General features: G+C 37.5%; 1 protein-coding gene across 9 annotated transcripts; it reads left to right on the forward strand.

The window, feature by feature from the left end:
• Window positions 1-1,337: 1,337 nt before the first annotated feature.
• On the forward strand, window positions 1,338-15,778 carry ZPBP2 (zona pellucida binding protein 2). Of its 9 annotated transcripts, none has more exons than XR_009050100.1 (9): window positions 1,338-1,581; window positions 1,716-1,781; window positions 2,915-3,040; window positions 3,680-3,841; window positions 4,515-4,733; window positions 5,267-5,349; window positions 6,212-6,319; window positions 7,089-7,419; window positions 15,407-15,778. XR_009050100.1 is itself a non-coding variant. In XM_057717111.1 (8 exons), the coding sequence occupies exons 1-8, from the start codon at window positions 1,533-1,535 to the stop codon at window positions 7,181-7,183; spliced, it is 981 nt and encodes a 326-aa protein (XP_057573094.1). In that variant the 5' UTR covers window positions 1,338-1,532; the 3' UTR covers window positions 7,184-7,552. The 9 variants fall into 9 exon arrangements, 7 of the variants coding, with proteins under 7 accessions (XP_057573094.1, XP_057573093.1, XP_057573099.1 ...); XR_009050099.1 differs by lacking the exon at window positions 15,407-15,778 and adding an exon at window positions 11,612-13,777; XM_057717111.1 differs by lacking the exon at window positions 15,407-15,778 and having other exon boundaries at window positions 6,212-6,392; window positions 7,089-7,552.
• Window positions 15,779-16,304: the final 526 nt, after the last annotated feature.

Consider the following 16,304-nt stretch of genomic DNA (forward strand, 5'->3'; position numbering starts at 1 on the left):
TCCAGGAAGATCCCACATGCCACGGAGCAACTAAGCCCGTGTGCCAAAAAAAGAAAAGAGTGGCTGGATACTTTGAACAAATAATTACTACTCACTTGGTTAGGTCTCTTACTTGCGACTGGGAAGCTAATAAAACACTGTGGATTCATAATGTACTTTGACTAAAACTGAAATGATAAACTTCCAGGGAATCAGAGATGATGCCTAACTGTCTTCACTTTAAGAAGGGAACAGTTGAGACTAAACCATGAATCTAGACACGGTAACTGACATGGGTGGATCTGACTCACCGAATCACATTTCATGGCTTATGCTATGTAGGTAAAATTAACAGTGACTAAAACTGAAATCACTGACAAAGGTTGCTCCCGGACCATCTGAGATAGTCCAAGTACTGACTCGGCTCAAAGGAAATAAAACTGAAAACTCTTGATCTCACCCCAAATAATCATTCTGCACCCTGTCTGAACCTTGGGCTCTCTACCCACCAGCCTACTCAAAACCACCACTGAGGGTGTCCCGCCGCTATGAAACAGACAACACACAGGGCTTTCCAGGCCACCAAATTAGTAGCCCAGAAGGAATCATGAAAGAGCCCGGCACGGTCTCCTTCAGAGCTCGCTGCTCTTGACTTAGAAGCCCTCCCCACAGGAAAAGCATCTGGGGATCTCTCCTTTCAATCGGGCCCGTTTTTTAAAGCAGGCTTACTTCAGCTACCCTGGATGCATTTGGGAGCGGGGGTCTCTCAACATCGTCTGATGCTCGAAGCTGAAATGAAGATTAAACGTTCCTCTAGAGTGGGAAGGAGTGGAGACGCCTCGTTGGTGCACTAGCGGTTCTTCGGGTTCTTCATTTTGTGGGTAGAATACAGTTGGGTAAAAATTGGGTGTTAAGAGTTTGAAAAAGATTGTGCATACAGTTTCAGACAGTTTATGAGAAGAAAGGCAGAGGAAATTCCCACGCAGGGCTCTCTGCTTCCTGTGAAGTGGAAATTTTCACAAGATTCTCCCTCCTCAGGTCCTAACGTAATCGCATCCCCTACCCCACCGGGACCACCACGTTCCTCTTGTGGATCTCTTCAGTCCCTAGACTAAGGAAGTGACCGAAACGCGAAGCCCGGCGTTCTTCTCTTCTCTCAGGGACGGCTCTGAAAACTAACCCGCGGAGGGCGCGGGGAAATGGCGCCAGCCTGGAGGCGCGAAGCATCGGAAGCAGCCGCACGAAGGCGTCCGCGTGCGCGCGAGGGGGGGGGGGGGGCGCGCACCTGCCCAGAGCCCTGCCCTCTGCCCGCGCCCCGCCCCCGGCCCCGCCCACGCGCCCAGCTCCGCCCACGCGCGCGGGGCCCCGGATCACGCAAGCGCTCTGCTGAGCGTCGGCTCTCGCCGTAGCGACGGTCGGGTAGGGGAGGTGACCCACGGCGGTTTGCTCCGCTTGGTGGAGGAGAGATGGGGAGGCGTCGCGCCGGGGCTGAGGTAGGCAGGAGCCCGCCCCTCGACGCCTAACCCTCCCGCGACGCTAGCCCCTGAGCCGTGATGCGAGCGTGGGTCCTGCTCTCCGCGGTGCTCTGGTACCTCACAGGAGGTGGGGCTCCTCCCGCCCAGCCCCCGGACCTCTCCCAGCTTCCCGGTCCTGCCTCCTCCGCCCCGCCTCCCCCCTCCACTGTGAGCTCTGGCTGCTCTTCTACGTAAAAAGTCAGTGGTTTCTTTCCTCCGCAGTTGGATGGCAGCGTAATTCCGAACGCACTGAGAAAGGCTTCATTTATGGCAAGCCGGGACACCCAGGTAATAAGGACCTCCTCACCCGCAGAGTCTGTCCGAAGAGCCGGGGGCTCCGTGGTTCTGCTAAAGTTCTTCCCGAGGAGGGAAATGAAGCGAACGTTGTTATACTGTGTGCTCTGCACTTCCCGAAGGTTGTTGCATCGTTTCATCCTTACAGCGACGCCACTACGCCTCAGTCGTATCACCTTACCTAAAGCCGCATAGCTTGTAAGGAGCTAAAATTCAATTTAGATCTCTTTCGCTGATGCCACCTCACTTCCAGGTGTCCCTGCTGCTTCGCAACATGCGAGGCCCACTCAGAGGAGCGATTTCCGGGGCTGGAAGTCCCTCTGTTTGGAATACCCTTATCTCCTCCCTTATTAACTAGAACTCCTACACATCCTTTACGGCTCAGCTCAGTTGTCATTTGTCCCTCTGATGAAGCTTTCGCACACTCCCCGAGGAAAATTAGTCACAGGGCTAACTTTAGATAACTTTGGGCCGGTTCATAGCACTGGTCAGGTTTGGAATCTCCCTGTGTTTGGAGCCTCCCCCTTCCCCCACCCCGGCCGCCACCAAATTGTAGGACGGTGTCTTCTTTATATGTTCAGAGCCTGGCATCCAGTAGGCTTTACAATTAATATCTGGGACTCTATTGGTTCCAAGCACATGTTGCTGCTTCCATCAAATCCGAAACAAAATAGGTGTTGCAGAAAATCTTCCTTGTATGTCCCACATAGACTTAATTATTGTTCCTAACAGAGGACGTTCATAATTAAATATCAAGTTTGCCCTGACAATGGTCATCTTTAAAATAGTTTTGCAACCAAAAAAAGTCCTTTTCTGATCTTTAAGTTGATTCTACTAACTCTTCAAAAATTTTTTGATTTTAGTTCTGAATCTGTACATTAAAATGTATTATGTATATTTTTATAAACTACACTATGATATCACAGAAAAAAGAAAAAATATTGATTCTATAGCAGTCGAGAGTTTTAAGAGTCTATGAGAAGCAGAAAGGACTTTAGTATTCCAGATGTTATAATGATTCTCAAAATAGTGAAATCCAAAAGTAACTTCAGGACAAAATGTATGAAGTGTTTCTTAATTTAATTTTGCTATACAATGTAATTATATATTGTTTTATTTTGTCACAGTGAAAATATATGTAAAATTACACCACAATAGCCCAATCCTTGTCTGTATGGATTTTAAACGCGCTGAGAAAGAAACAGTGGACCCAACCTACTTATGGGTTGGGCCTAATGAAAAGCCATTAACAGGTAAGCTATTTGATTTTAATGTATTCTTTTTTTAATGATGCCAACATTTTTTTAGAAAAACACTCATTTATTGGAATGAACAAATTGAAATTTAATTTTGCCTGCAGTTTCACTTACTCCATATTTAGAGTCATATTATATCTTGCTCTGTGTATTTTCTCCTTATGCAAAAACAGAGCAATAATTTTTGTACCTTCCCAAAGCTATATTAGTTCAGAAGTTTTTATAAAACCTAAAATGTATCCTTGCAGCAGCTGTGATAGGAGGTGAGGTAACTAATATGTAATTTTTCATAATGTTAGAAGGGTGTCTTAGAATAGGAGCATTATTCATTTCTGTCTTATGTGAAGAAATTGCACAGTACTATACGGCAGTGTAATCTCACTTACAAAATTACTGGCATAAGTCAGTCGAAATTAAATGCCAAGAAATGAATTAAAGAAAACCAAAATATATTTCAGAAGTGTACTTATCTCATGTGGTTTTCCACTGAGTAATTTAAGATTTTGTTGAATTCTTGAAGTTAAAAAAAGTACATTAATTTTTAAATTTTTATACTTAATTGTAATCCCAAATTTACTAAATAATGTTTGAATTGTTACATGTTAAATAACCAAGTAATTTACCCTTTCTGTTTAGGAAATAATAGAATAAATATCACTGAAACAGGAAAGCTGATGGTGAAAGACTTTCTGGAGCCTTTGTCTGGACTTTACACATGCACTCTTTCTTATAAGACTGTCAAAGCAGAAACCCAAGAAGAAAAGGTAGTAAAGCAGAGATATGACTTTATGATCTTTGGTAAGAATATAGGCACATTTTAACTTAAACATTTAGTTTGGATCGGAATTAAGTATATGGTTTCCCCATTTAGTGAAAATGAGTCTGTTATATATAATCATTATGACTTCTAGAGTATTTGGGGTGTATTTGACCAGGGAAACTCTTAAATTGACATCAAAATAGTGTGTCCTAAATAATCCTCTTTCAGTCTCCCACTTCCCACTGTCTAGGTATGCAGGGACAATCCACATTATCACAATTTTGCCAAGTAATTTAAAAACCGATGTTTAATTCCATAGAAGTAAACTAATGATCCTTTTCACTGGACTGTGCTGACAGCAACAACACTTCTGTAAATTAAGACCCTCTCTGCCAAAATCTTATTTTTTTCTTGATACTTTTAACTTATATATATAGCCAGCCCACAGAAGCCATATCTTTTCTTATACTGAGTAGATAATATATCAAATGAAAATAACCTTTTTCATTAAAGTTATTAGTTTTATATCTTTTCGTGAGGACAAACTGTTAAAACATTTTATTGGAAAAAATGCGCAAAAAAACCTCAACCCATTTTATTAGATAAATTAAGTTTCTGTGCTGGTTTGCAAGATTGATGGAATTTAATATTATATGTTATTTGGAAATTAATGCTAGGCACAATTGTTTTATTCTCATCTTTTTTTTAAAGCTTATCGGGAACCTGACTATTCATATCAGATGGCTGTACGTTTTACCACAAAATCTTGTGTAGGAAAGTATAATGATATGCTTTTTAGAGTGCTGAAGAAAATCTTGGATAATTTAATTTCTGATTTGTCATGCCATATCATAGAGCCATCATATAAATGCCATTTTGTTAAAGTCCCAAAACATGGCCTCATTCCTGAGCTATTTATAGCCTTTCAAGGTAAAAAATATTTTAATATTTCTTTAATTTTATGTGTTTAATCTTGATTAGAAAATTAATTACCATATTAATATGAGAGAGCTTATAAATAGTAGGCCTTACATGTTTGTTAAGCACTAAAGTATATTCTTGGTCTTGGCCTGGTTTTGGTCTTGAAAATTAACACATTATTTGCCTTCAACTAGGGTATATTGTTACCTATCTGTTAGAAGTTAATATCATTTTATAAATATGGCCTTTAACTATGTAGCTAATATTTAACTTATAACTTCTTATGGAATTTTAAATTGTAATTTTGAGAATGTAACAAAAGGGAGAAATCAAATTTATTTCTATTCATTTTAAAGGCTTGTAGTTACTTCTGTTAGCCCCCAGATGGAGTGAAATCATAATGTATAAATTATTCAAATTGTGCACCTTTACTTTATTACTAGGATTACATAGGTTAAACGCATGCACACAAGCATACCGAATTCAGCATTTGGAGCTTTTTGGAATGTTTTTGTGAAGATGTCATTTTTTTCCCCCTCCAGTTAATCCTTTTGCGCCAGGGTGGAAAGGTGCTTGCAATGAGTCTGTTGACTGTGAAGATACCACTAATCATAATATCCTCCAGGTGAGAATTTCAGTGTAAGGGGAAAGTATTTGAATAATAAACAGAGGTATTTAAAAACTTAAATATGAAGTATTATTGACTTTTGGTTTCAGTTTTATAAACTGAAATTGTGAGAGTCTTGGCTATTTAAAAATGTGTTGGTTTGAAATAGTGTATCTGGAATGTTATGTAGCTCCCCAGATTGATACTACGTATTTTTCCTATGACAGAAGCGTGGATCACTGGTCTTTGTTCTCCAAATGTAACTAAGCAACAGCTTGAAGGATAACCTTACCATCATGTCATCCTAGGTTAAAACAGTGGTTCTTCCAGAATTGTGTCTGTGCTGATCATAATAGTTGCTCTCTCCTCTGCCTCCTTAAAGGCTAAGGACATAGTCTAAAAAAACCCCTTCACTGTCCTCCTCTAGTCCCTGAGCCCATACTCTTAACAGTGTGCATGGTTTATGGGTTTATTAGTTATTGTTTAAGCCCTATGCTCAAAAGATAAAATAGGATGTACACCATTAGTCTGTAATGCTGATGAGAGAAAAGTTTTGGTTTCCATTTTGCTTGGCTCTTTGGAATTAGAAATAATGAACTCCCAGTTATCTACATATGGAATAGACATGCTGCAAGTGATTCAGAACAAGTGCTTTTTAACTTCAGTTTAGTTTTTCTTAACCGTTGTACAAAAAAATTGACAATAATTGATAAGGTCAAGGCTAAACTGATTTTAGTATTAACATGCAGCTTTTCAGGAATTCATCTGTTGTGTAAAGCAATGACATGCTTGTACTACATTTCATTGCCTCTGATACAGGAGGAGAAATTTGGTTCACCGTTTAGTAATTGTACTTATCTCTGATGTTTTTAATTCTTAGGCAAGAAATCGAATAGAAGAATTTTTCCGGAGCCAAGCATATATTTTCAACCACGACTTTAGTAAAACTCTACCAGCGATGCATTTTGTGGACCACAGTTTTCAAATAGTACGTATGGATAGCTGTCGTCCAGGCTTTGGAAAAAATGAAGGTCTACATAGCAATTGCGCTACCTGTTGTGGTAATTATAAAATATAAATATCTATTCAGGTTATATAGTCAGAATTCACTTAGCATAATTAAATTGAATATTTACAGTGATTCTCTTACCAAAAAAAATATTTAGTTTAAGGGAAGTAAAAATTCAAAGCCTGCATTTCTAAATATAATTATTTTCATGTATATTAATTCTGTCTGATGTAATCTTTTGTATTACAAAATATTTCTATAGTGTTCTGACTTAAGCTGCTATACTATAAAAGAAAACAAGTGGTTCTGCCTAGAAATCATAAATAGGAACTAGAAAACAAGAAATAGGAACTCATGAATGGAGCAATGCAGAAGATACTGTAAAATGCTGATACTAAAGAAAAAAATGGCTAAGATTCTTCTACCTTTAAGATCATCAGATAACCATGTTTACAACTCATAAGTGGGGCGGTCCAGTGGTTAGGACTTGGCGATTTCACTTCCCTGACCCTGGGTTCAGTCCCTGGTTGGGGAACTAAGATTCTGCAACCCACTCAGTGCAGCTAAGGAAAAAAAAAAACAAAAACTTATAAATAATCCTGCACAACTTAATTGGCTGAACATTCCTCATAATATAACATAGGTATAGAATGTCAATGGTGTGATATTGGTGGCAATTTGTATTGTTGGTATAAAATACCTCTAACTGAAATTATAGTAACCTACTCCATTGTGTTTTCCCCTGCAGTGGCTTGTGGTCCTGGGACTTTTAGTCCTGATGTTGATGTTACATGTCAAACCTGCATTTCCATCCAAATCTACGGCGCTAAATCTTGCCCATAAAACTTCAAACAAAAATCACAACCTGAAGACTAGAGGTGAAAGCATTGTTACTTGCTTATGGAGGTGGGGAACATAAGATGATTTGTTCACATCTCTGGGAGTGTCATGGATAGTTCCATTAACTAAGATCAGTAAGACCAAAGCATTGGAAAACATACATTTTAGAAACCCTGGAAAGATAGTCAACATGGCGTTTCTAAGAAGGCCTTTAATGTCTCCAGTGTGCAAAGGAAAGTGTAAGTATCAGTGGATGATTTTTAATGAAATATATTTTGTTGTTTACAATCTGTTTCTCTGTACCTAAGACTATATTAAGTTCAAGAAGAGTAGCAAAGTATGATATAATAAAAACTTTGTACTTTACATGTATTATTTTGTTTGATATCACTCTTATGTTATACAAAGACATATATATTACCTTTATAATTAGAACCAAAAAAATTATTTGTTTTGGTCTCTTTGCTTCCAATTTGTTTTTAGAATAATAGACTTTATTTTTTTGTATAGTTTTAGGTATACAGAATAATTGAGCAGATATTACACAGATTTCTGTATATACCCACTCCAGCCCATACCCTCACCCCTCCCATTTCCCCTATTCTTAATATCTTATATTAGTTTGATACATTTGTTACAATTAGTGAACCAGTGTTGATACATTATTATCAACTATAGTTCATAGTTTATATTAAGGTGCATTCTTTGTATTGTACAGTTCTGTGGGTTTGGACAAATGCATAATGGCATGCGTCCACCCTTAGGGTTTCATACAGGATAGTCTTACCACTCTTAAAATGCCCTGTGCTTCACCTGTTCATCTCTCTCCCTCACCTCAGAGCCCTTGACAGCCATTAATCTTTTTCCTGTCTCTAGAGTTTTGCCTTTTCCAAAGTGTCATAAACTCAGAATCATACAGCATGTAAACTTTCCAGACTGGCTTCTTTCACTTACCAGTATTCATTTAAGGTTCCTCCATGTCTTTCTGTGACTTGATAGATGAGTTTTTATTGCTGAATAATTTTCCATCATACGCATGTATAAAGGATGTCTTGGTTGCTCCCAGTTTTTGGTGATTATGAATAAAGTTGCTATAAATGTTTGTGTGCAGGGTTTTGCGTGGACATAAGTTTTCAAATCAATTGCGTAAATACCTAGGACATGATTGCTGGATTGTATGCTAAGATTAGGTTTAGTTTTGTAAGAAACTGCCAAACGATGTCCCGGGTTGGTTTACCATTTAACATTCCCACCAGTGATGGATGTGTTTCTTGTTGCTCCTCATCCTCACCAGCTTTTGGTATTTTCGTTTTTTGTTTTTTGTTTTTGTTTTTTTTTCCGGCCTTTCTAATAGGTATATAGTGATATTTCATTGTCATTTTAATTTTAAATCCTCTAATGAAATCTGGTCTGAGAATCTTTTCATATGTTTATTTGTCATCTGTGTATCTACCGTTCAGATCTTTCTCCATTTTTTTATTGGATTGTTCATTCTTATTGTTGAGTTTTGAGAGTTCTTATATATTTTAGATACAAGTTCTTTATCAGATATGTGTTTTGCAAATATTTTCTCCCACTTTCTGGCTTGTCTCTTCATTCTTCTCACAGTATCTTCGAGCAGAAGTTTTTAATTTTAGTAAAATCCAATTTACCAATTTGTTTTCCATGGATCATGCTTTTGGTGCCATACCTAAAAACTCAGCACCAAGCCCAAAGTCATGCTCCTGTTGTATTCTAGAAGTTATATAGTTCCATATTTTACATTTAGTCTAAGATGAATTAGTTTTTGTGAAAAGTATAAGTTGTTTGTTTAGATTCTTTTTGTTTGTTTGTTTGTTGGCATATGGGTGGTTCCAGCACCATTTGTTGAAAAGGCTATCCTTCCTCCATTGAATAGCCTTTGCTCCTTTGTCAAAAATCAGTTGACTGCATTTGTGTGGGTCTATGTCTGGGTTCTCCATTCTACTCCATTTATCAACTCATGTATTCTTTTATCAGTACCATACTGTCTTGATTACTGTATAGTAAGTCTTAAATTTGGTTAGTATCAATCCCCTGACTTAGTTCTTCTTCTTCAGTATTGTTAGTTATATCCTGGGTCTTTGCCTTTTCATATAAACTTTAGAATTCGTTTGTTAATAATCACAAAGTAACTTGCTGGGAGTTTAGTTGGAATTGCATTGAATCTATAGGTCAAGTTGGGGAAAATTGACATCTTAATGATTTTGAGTCTTCCTGTCCTCCTGGATAGGAACATGGAATATCTCTCTGTTTATTTAGATTTTCTTTGATTTATTTCATCAGAGTTTTGTAGTTTTCCTCATATAGATCTTGTACATATTTTCTTAGATTTATGCCTAAATATTTACTTTTTTGTGCAAAAGTAAATGGTCTTGTATTTTTAATTTTAAATTTGAAGTGTTTATTGCTGGTATTTAGGAAGGCATTTAACTTGTATATATTAACCTTATATCCTGTGATCTTTCTCTAATTGCTTATTAATTCCAGGAATTTTTTTGTAGATTCTTTGGGATTTTCTACTTAGACAATCATGTCGTCTGCGGACAGAATAGTTTTATTTCTTCCTTCCCAATCTGTGTTTCTTTTATTTCCTTATCTGGTCTTATTGCATTAGCTAGAACTTCCAATATGACATTGAATAGGAACAGTGAAAGGACAGATCCTTGTCTTGTTCCTCATCTTAGAGAGAAAGCATTCAGTTCCTCACTATTACATGTGATGTTAGGTATAGTTTTTTTTTAATATTCTTTGTTGAGGAAGTTCTCCTCTATTCCTACTTTGCTGAAAGATTTTATCATGAATGGGTATTGGATTTTGCCAAATGCTTTTTCTGCATTTATTGATGTGATCATATGATTTTTCATCTTTAGTCTGTTGATGTGATGGATTACATTAGTTTTCAAATGTTGGAACCATCCTTATATATTGAGAATAAATCCTTTTTTAGTCACAGTATATAGCTGTTTTTATACATTTTGGATTTGATTTGCTGATATTCTATTGAGGATTTCTGCATTTATTTCATAAGACATATTAGTCTGTAGTTTTCCTTTCTTATGATATTGTTATCTGGTTTTAGTATTAGGGTTATTTAGTATTAGTGTTAACATTGTAGGTGTGTGTGTCAGTCAGGGTCCAGTCAGGAGACAGAAAATACAAAGTAATTTGAACAGGGAAGGTTTAATATAAAGAATTATTAACCATAATGGGATTAGAATAACAAGGAATTAGTAAGATATAGAGAACCCTAAAGAATATAGGAATAGCAGCTATAAAGAGCAGCCCCTACCACTAGGACTAAGTGTGTGTCCATGAAAGAGCCACCACCTCCAAGGGCTGAGATCTAGACCTTATTGAAGAGGGCACGACCTTGGGTCACTGGATGACAGAAGAGTCACTGATGCTAGAAATTCATTCTCTAGAACTTTCCAGAGATCTACCCTCGAGGGTGCCAAGGGAAGCTCTTCATGGGGAAGTTTCTTGCTCTGCTACAAAACCACACAAGGAAGAGGGGTTGTTGGTGAAGCTGCTGGTCACCATGCTCTGCAGGATATGGACGCTGGCGACACTGCACATGCTGCAGGAGCCTGCCAAGGGAGCAGCCTGCTGCTTTTTAATGATGTCAGCTCAGTTTGACTTTTCTTCCCCTCTCCTTAGAAAATCCCACAGGATATAGGCACTGCTCTTGAGTTTGTGGATTTCTTTTTTTCGTAAGCCAGGAAGCTATTTTTACCTTTTATATTTTGTTTTTCATCCTCCAGTGCCCTTTTACTCTTTAGTTTGCTGCCATATTTGCATCTTAACTGTGTTCACCCTTGGCAAGCTTTCTTTGCCCCATAGCTCATGCATCTGATAAATGTTTCTCAGGCCCTTCTTGGTTTCCTCCTTCAGTTTCAAAAGCTTCTTCAGTCCCTCAAAAGGAAGAACATAGATAAACTGACAGATTAGTATGATTACCTCTGTGAGTAGAAATAGTTTTACAGTCAAAAGCAAAACCTGATCTCAAGAAAAAACAAATTTTAAGTTACAATAATGGGGGAACAAAAACACTTATATCATTACCAGGTTTGTGCAGGTGTCAGTGACCTAGAGTGGAAATTATTTTCTCATTGTAGCAGGCTTATTATTTCACCAATAACCCAATCCTCAGAATTGAAAATTAAGTAGCCAAAGAAAGAATTTTTGTATTTCTCACTGAGCCAGCAATTGTAATTATCACGAAGTAATATAACTTTAGCAGCTCTGGCAAAGTAATGAATTGTGTAGATCTGAAGGACCCTAAGGTTGCAGAAACATGATTGATGCCAAAGTACAGTTCCCGAGTGGCAGTGTTTATTTTGGAGACTGCTAGATATGTGAGTTGAAGTTTGAATAAACAGATACTGTGCTGTCACTTTGGGTCATCCCCAGGTAACACATTGCTATCTAGTATCAGAATCTGGAAAAAAAGAGACAGCAGCAAAGATGTTTGGAAAACAAAGAAGATAAGGAAACAGGAAACAAAGAGAAAAGAAAGGGGCTTTAACCACCAACCATTGACTAGAAAAGCTTGCATATAACTCAGAGGGTGGAGGAAGCACACCTCAGTCCAAGTGAGCTTGAAGTCCTTTTCTTGCAGATGTAGGTCACAAAGCTTGGGCTGGAGAGCTCTAATTTAGACTCCTGGACCCTACCCTTCCTGTGGAAGTTTTCTGGAATGTGGCTCACACAGAAGGAAGTCAACCAAATTTTTAAATGCAGAGGAAAGACTAAATTGAGGATGGAGATATGTGCGTGTGCCCCCCTCTTCTTTCTTATGGCCCAGCCGTTACAGTCTAACATCCAACGGTTTTCAAAGCATCTTGCAAAATATGTCTCCCCTGAGTGACAGAAAGCAAGTGAGGAAGACATCTGCAGTCTACAGTGGAAAGACCCTGGCTTTCTGATTCCAGTCCTGACTGTCATTTTCTATCTTTGGCAAAGACTGTCCTCTCATCCCTGCTATGGGGAAACTAAGTCCAGGTTCAGCCTCTCTTAAAATGTAACTTCATATAATCATATAATCTGTATGAAAGAACTATGTAAAAACCATTTTTTAAAAAAACTGTATAAAACACCAACAATTTTAAGGCTCTGTATTAGCTTGTGGGGCCTGCGATAAATAAGGAAGTGATTCTACACAGCTGGGAGCCCATAGCTTTCACCGTAACTTGCATGCATTCAGTCAGTAAGCTTTTATTTACTATAGGTACTATGCTCAGTAGTCTCGGTCTCTTCACCAGGGTTGGCACAGACTAGTGTCTGAGACAAATAAAGTACTCCAATTAAGTGCCATTGTGACCTAGATAGCATCTTAGGATCCTCTGTTCCTTGGATATTGGTGGTAGATTTGAGGTAAGATTTCAGAAGGCAGACAGAGGAAGGGTTACACTGCCTCAACACACAAAAAAAGCTTAAAATGAAACAGTAAGCATCACCATTCTCTCTCTCTCTTTTTTTTTTTGCCACTTTTATTGTGAAATATAACATGCATACAGAAAAGTGCATTGAACACTAATTTAACAGTTTAACAAATTATCAAATAAACATCTGAGCTACCCACCACCCAGGTGAAGAAATAAAATATTTCTAGTATTCTAGAAATCCACTCCTTTCGCATGTGCCTGTCCCTGATCATATCATCCCTCCTCCAAAGAGGATGAATCATAATCATTATTTCTTCCCTTTTCTAGGAGTTTTACCACCAAAGTTGGATCCCTAAGCCATGTAGTTTCTCTGGTTTTAAACATTATGATAGAGACACAGATGTAGAGAACAAACATATGGACACCAAGTGGGCAGCGCGGGGAGGGTTGGGGGGGAATGAATTGGGAGATTGGGACACCAAATTGTACACTCTAAATATATGCAGTTTATTGTAAAAAATAAAAAATTGGAAAAAAAACATTATGGAGCGAATCATAATGAATATATTCTTCTACTCCTTGATTCTTTCTAAAGCTTGTCACGTAGAATTAGTTCATTTATACCCGCTGCTGTATAGTATTCCATTATTTGAATATACCACAGTTTTTTTTATCCATTCTGTTGTTGGGGAACACTCAAGTTGCTTTTGGTTTTTGACTGTTATGACATGCTACTAAGTAAAATTCTTTTAACTATATCCCATGTGATGCATATGTGCACAAGTTTCCCTAGAGTGTATACCTAGCAAGTCGAATTTTGGGGTTATAGCGTAGGTCAGGCTTCCATTTGTAATGACAAACTGTTATTCATAGTGATTGTATTAATTTATCTTCCGAGCAGTAAGCAATGTAACAATGAAAGTTCTCATTGTTTCAGATACTTAACAACATTTGGTATTGTCAGACTTAAACTTTTGCCTTACTGGAGAGTGAGTAATGGTATCTCCTGGAGGTTTTAATTTGTGTTTTCCTGATTACTAATCAGGTTAATCATCATTTCATATGTTTGTTAGCTATTAGGATTTTCTTTTTCCCAAAGTTCTGTAGAAGACTTGTATCTATTTTTGTATTGAGTCATCTTTATTTTTTATTGATTTGTACAAGCTCTCTATACTGGATATTATTGCTTACAACATGGTTCTTTGTTTTTTTAATAAATTTATTTATTTATTTATTTTGGCTGCTTTGGGTCTTTGTTGCTGCGTGCGGGCCCTCTCTAGTTGTGGAGAGTGGGGGCCACTCTTCGCCACGGTGCACGGGCTTCTCATTGCAGTGGCTTCTCCTGTTGCGGAGCATAGGCCCCTGGTGCGGGGGCTTCAGTAGTTGTGGCACATAGGCTCAATGGCTGTGGCTCATGGGCTCTAGAGCACAGGCTCAGTAGTTGTGGCACATGGGCTTAGTTGCTCCACGGCATGTGGGATCTTCCTGGACCAGGGATCAAACCCATGTCCCCTGCATTGGCAGGCAGATTCCCAACAACTGCGCCACCAGGGAAGCCTTACACATGTTTTAAATATCTTCTCCTATGCTGTGGTTTGTCTTTTCACCTCTTCATAATATCTTTTGATGAATAGACATCGTTTTTGTTTTGTTTTTTTATTCTTTGACAGTGCTGCACAGGGATCTTAATTCCCTGACCAGGGATTGAACCCACACCCTTGGCAGTCAAAGCTCAGAATCCTAACCATTGGACTGCCAGGGAATTCCCATGAATAAACGTTTTAAATGTTAATATATTTATAGACTTGCCTTTCACATTTAGATCTAAATTCTAACTGGAATTAATTTTATATATGCTGGGTGCTAGGTATCAAATATAATTTTTTATGCATGTGGTTACTCAGTTATCCTGGCACCACTTATTGGAAAATCTAGCCTTTCCACTGTACTCTGCAGTGATACCTCTCTCACCTAGCAGGTGTCCAGTTATGCATGAGAATCTATGTCTGAGATGCCTCTTCTGTTTTTCAGTTTGTCTATCCCTGCTCTAATGCTATACCAAAATATTATAGCTTTAATAATCTGTCTTTATATCTGGTAGAGCAAGTTTTTCCACCTTGTTCTTCAAGAGTATCATGGCTATCTGTGCCTCTTTGAACTTCCCTATAAGTTTTAGAATCACCTTATTAAGTTGTACACACACAGAAATGTTGACATTTTATTGGGATTGCTTTGAATCCATAAATTAATTTGGGAAGATTTCACATTTGTACAATATTGTGTCTTCTAATACTTCAACGTAGCATTCCTTCTTTTGTTTAGGTCCCCTCAGGTCTCTCAATAAGAGTTTATAATTTAATGTGTTAGAACTCTTTCAGACCTTTTGTTAGATGTATTCCTAGGTATTTTTGATCCTGTTACAATTGGTATTTTTCATTTTTATTTTTGTTGCTGACATATATAAGAATACAGCTGGTTTATGTATATATTAATTTTAGCAAATTGCTAAATTATCTTACTCATTAATTTATCTGTAGATTCTTTTGGACTTCCTATATACAAATTAGATCACCTGCAAGTAATGCTACTTTCTTTTTTTTTAAAATTCTTACGTATTTTGTTTCTCTTTTGACTTCCTGTACTTTCTAGACCTTCTATATAATGTCAAATAGATAGAGGCAGTGACAGTAGGCATCCTTGTCTTGTTTCTGATTCAGAGAGAAAGCTTATAACATGTTGCCATTAAATATGATGTTTACTGTAGATATTTTGTAATATGTATATCAGATTAAAGACATCTCTTTTATTCCTAATTTTCTAGGAATTTTTTTAAAACATTTTTTTTTTAATTAAAAAAAATTTTTTGGCCATGCTGTGTGGCATGTGGGATCTTAGTTCCCTGACCAGGGATTGAACCTGCACTCCCAGCAAAGGAAGCACGAAGTCTTAACCACTGGACCACCAAGGAAGTCCCTAGAAATTTTTTAATGCACCTTTTTTCCTTCAAACAAACAACTTTTTAAAAAATGTATTCTATTCAAGTATAGTTGATTTACAGTGTTAATTTCTGCTGTACAGCAGAGTGATTCAGTTATACATATATATACATTCTTTTTCATATTTTTTCCCATTAAGTTTTATCACGGGATATTGAATGTAGTTCCCTGAGCTATACAGTAGGACCTTGTTGTTTATCCATTCTCTATATAACAGTTTGCACCTGCTAATCCCAAACTCCCAGTCTATACCTCTCCCACCCTCCCTCCCCCTTGGCAACCACAAGTCTGTTCTCTGTATCTGTGAATCTGTTTCGTAGATAAGTGCATGTGTGTCATATTTTAGATTCCACATATAAGTGATGGCATATGGCATTAAAACAAACAACTTATTGAAGTATAGTTGATATGTAATGTTGTATTAGTTTTGGGTGTACAGGAAAGTGATTCGGTTATGTTCAGAGAGATATATATATTCTTTTCAGATTCTTTTCCATTATAGGTTATTACAAAATGTTGAAAATAATTCTCTGTGCTATATAGTAGGTCCTTGTTGTTTATTTTATATATAGTAGTGTGTATCTGCTAATCCCAAACTCCTAATTTATCCCTTCCCCACCACTTTCCCCTTCGGTAACCATAAATTTGTTTTCTATGTCTGTGAGTGTATTTCTATTATGTAAATGAGTTCATTTGTATCATTTTTTTAGATTCCACATATAA

This window comes from Hippopotamus amphibius, chromosome 17 (genome assembly GCF_030028045.1).
Source record: "Hippopotamus amphibius kiboko isolate mHipAmp2 chromosome 17, mHipAmp2.hap2, whole genome shotgun sequence".
Classification (NCBI taxonomy): domain Eukaryota; kingdom Metazoa; phylum Chordata; class Mammalia; order Artiodactyla; family Hippopotamidae; genus Hippopotamus; species Hippopotamus amphibius.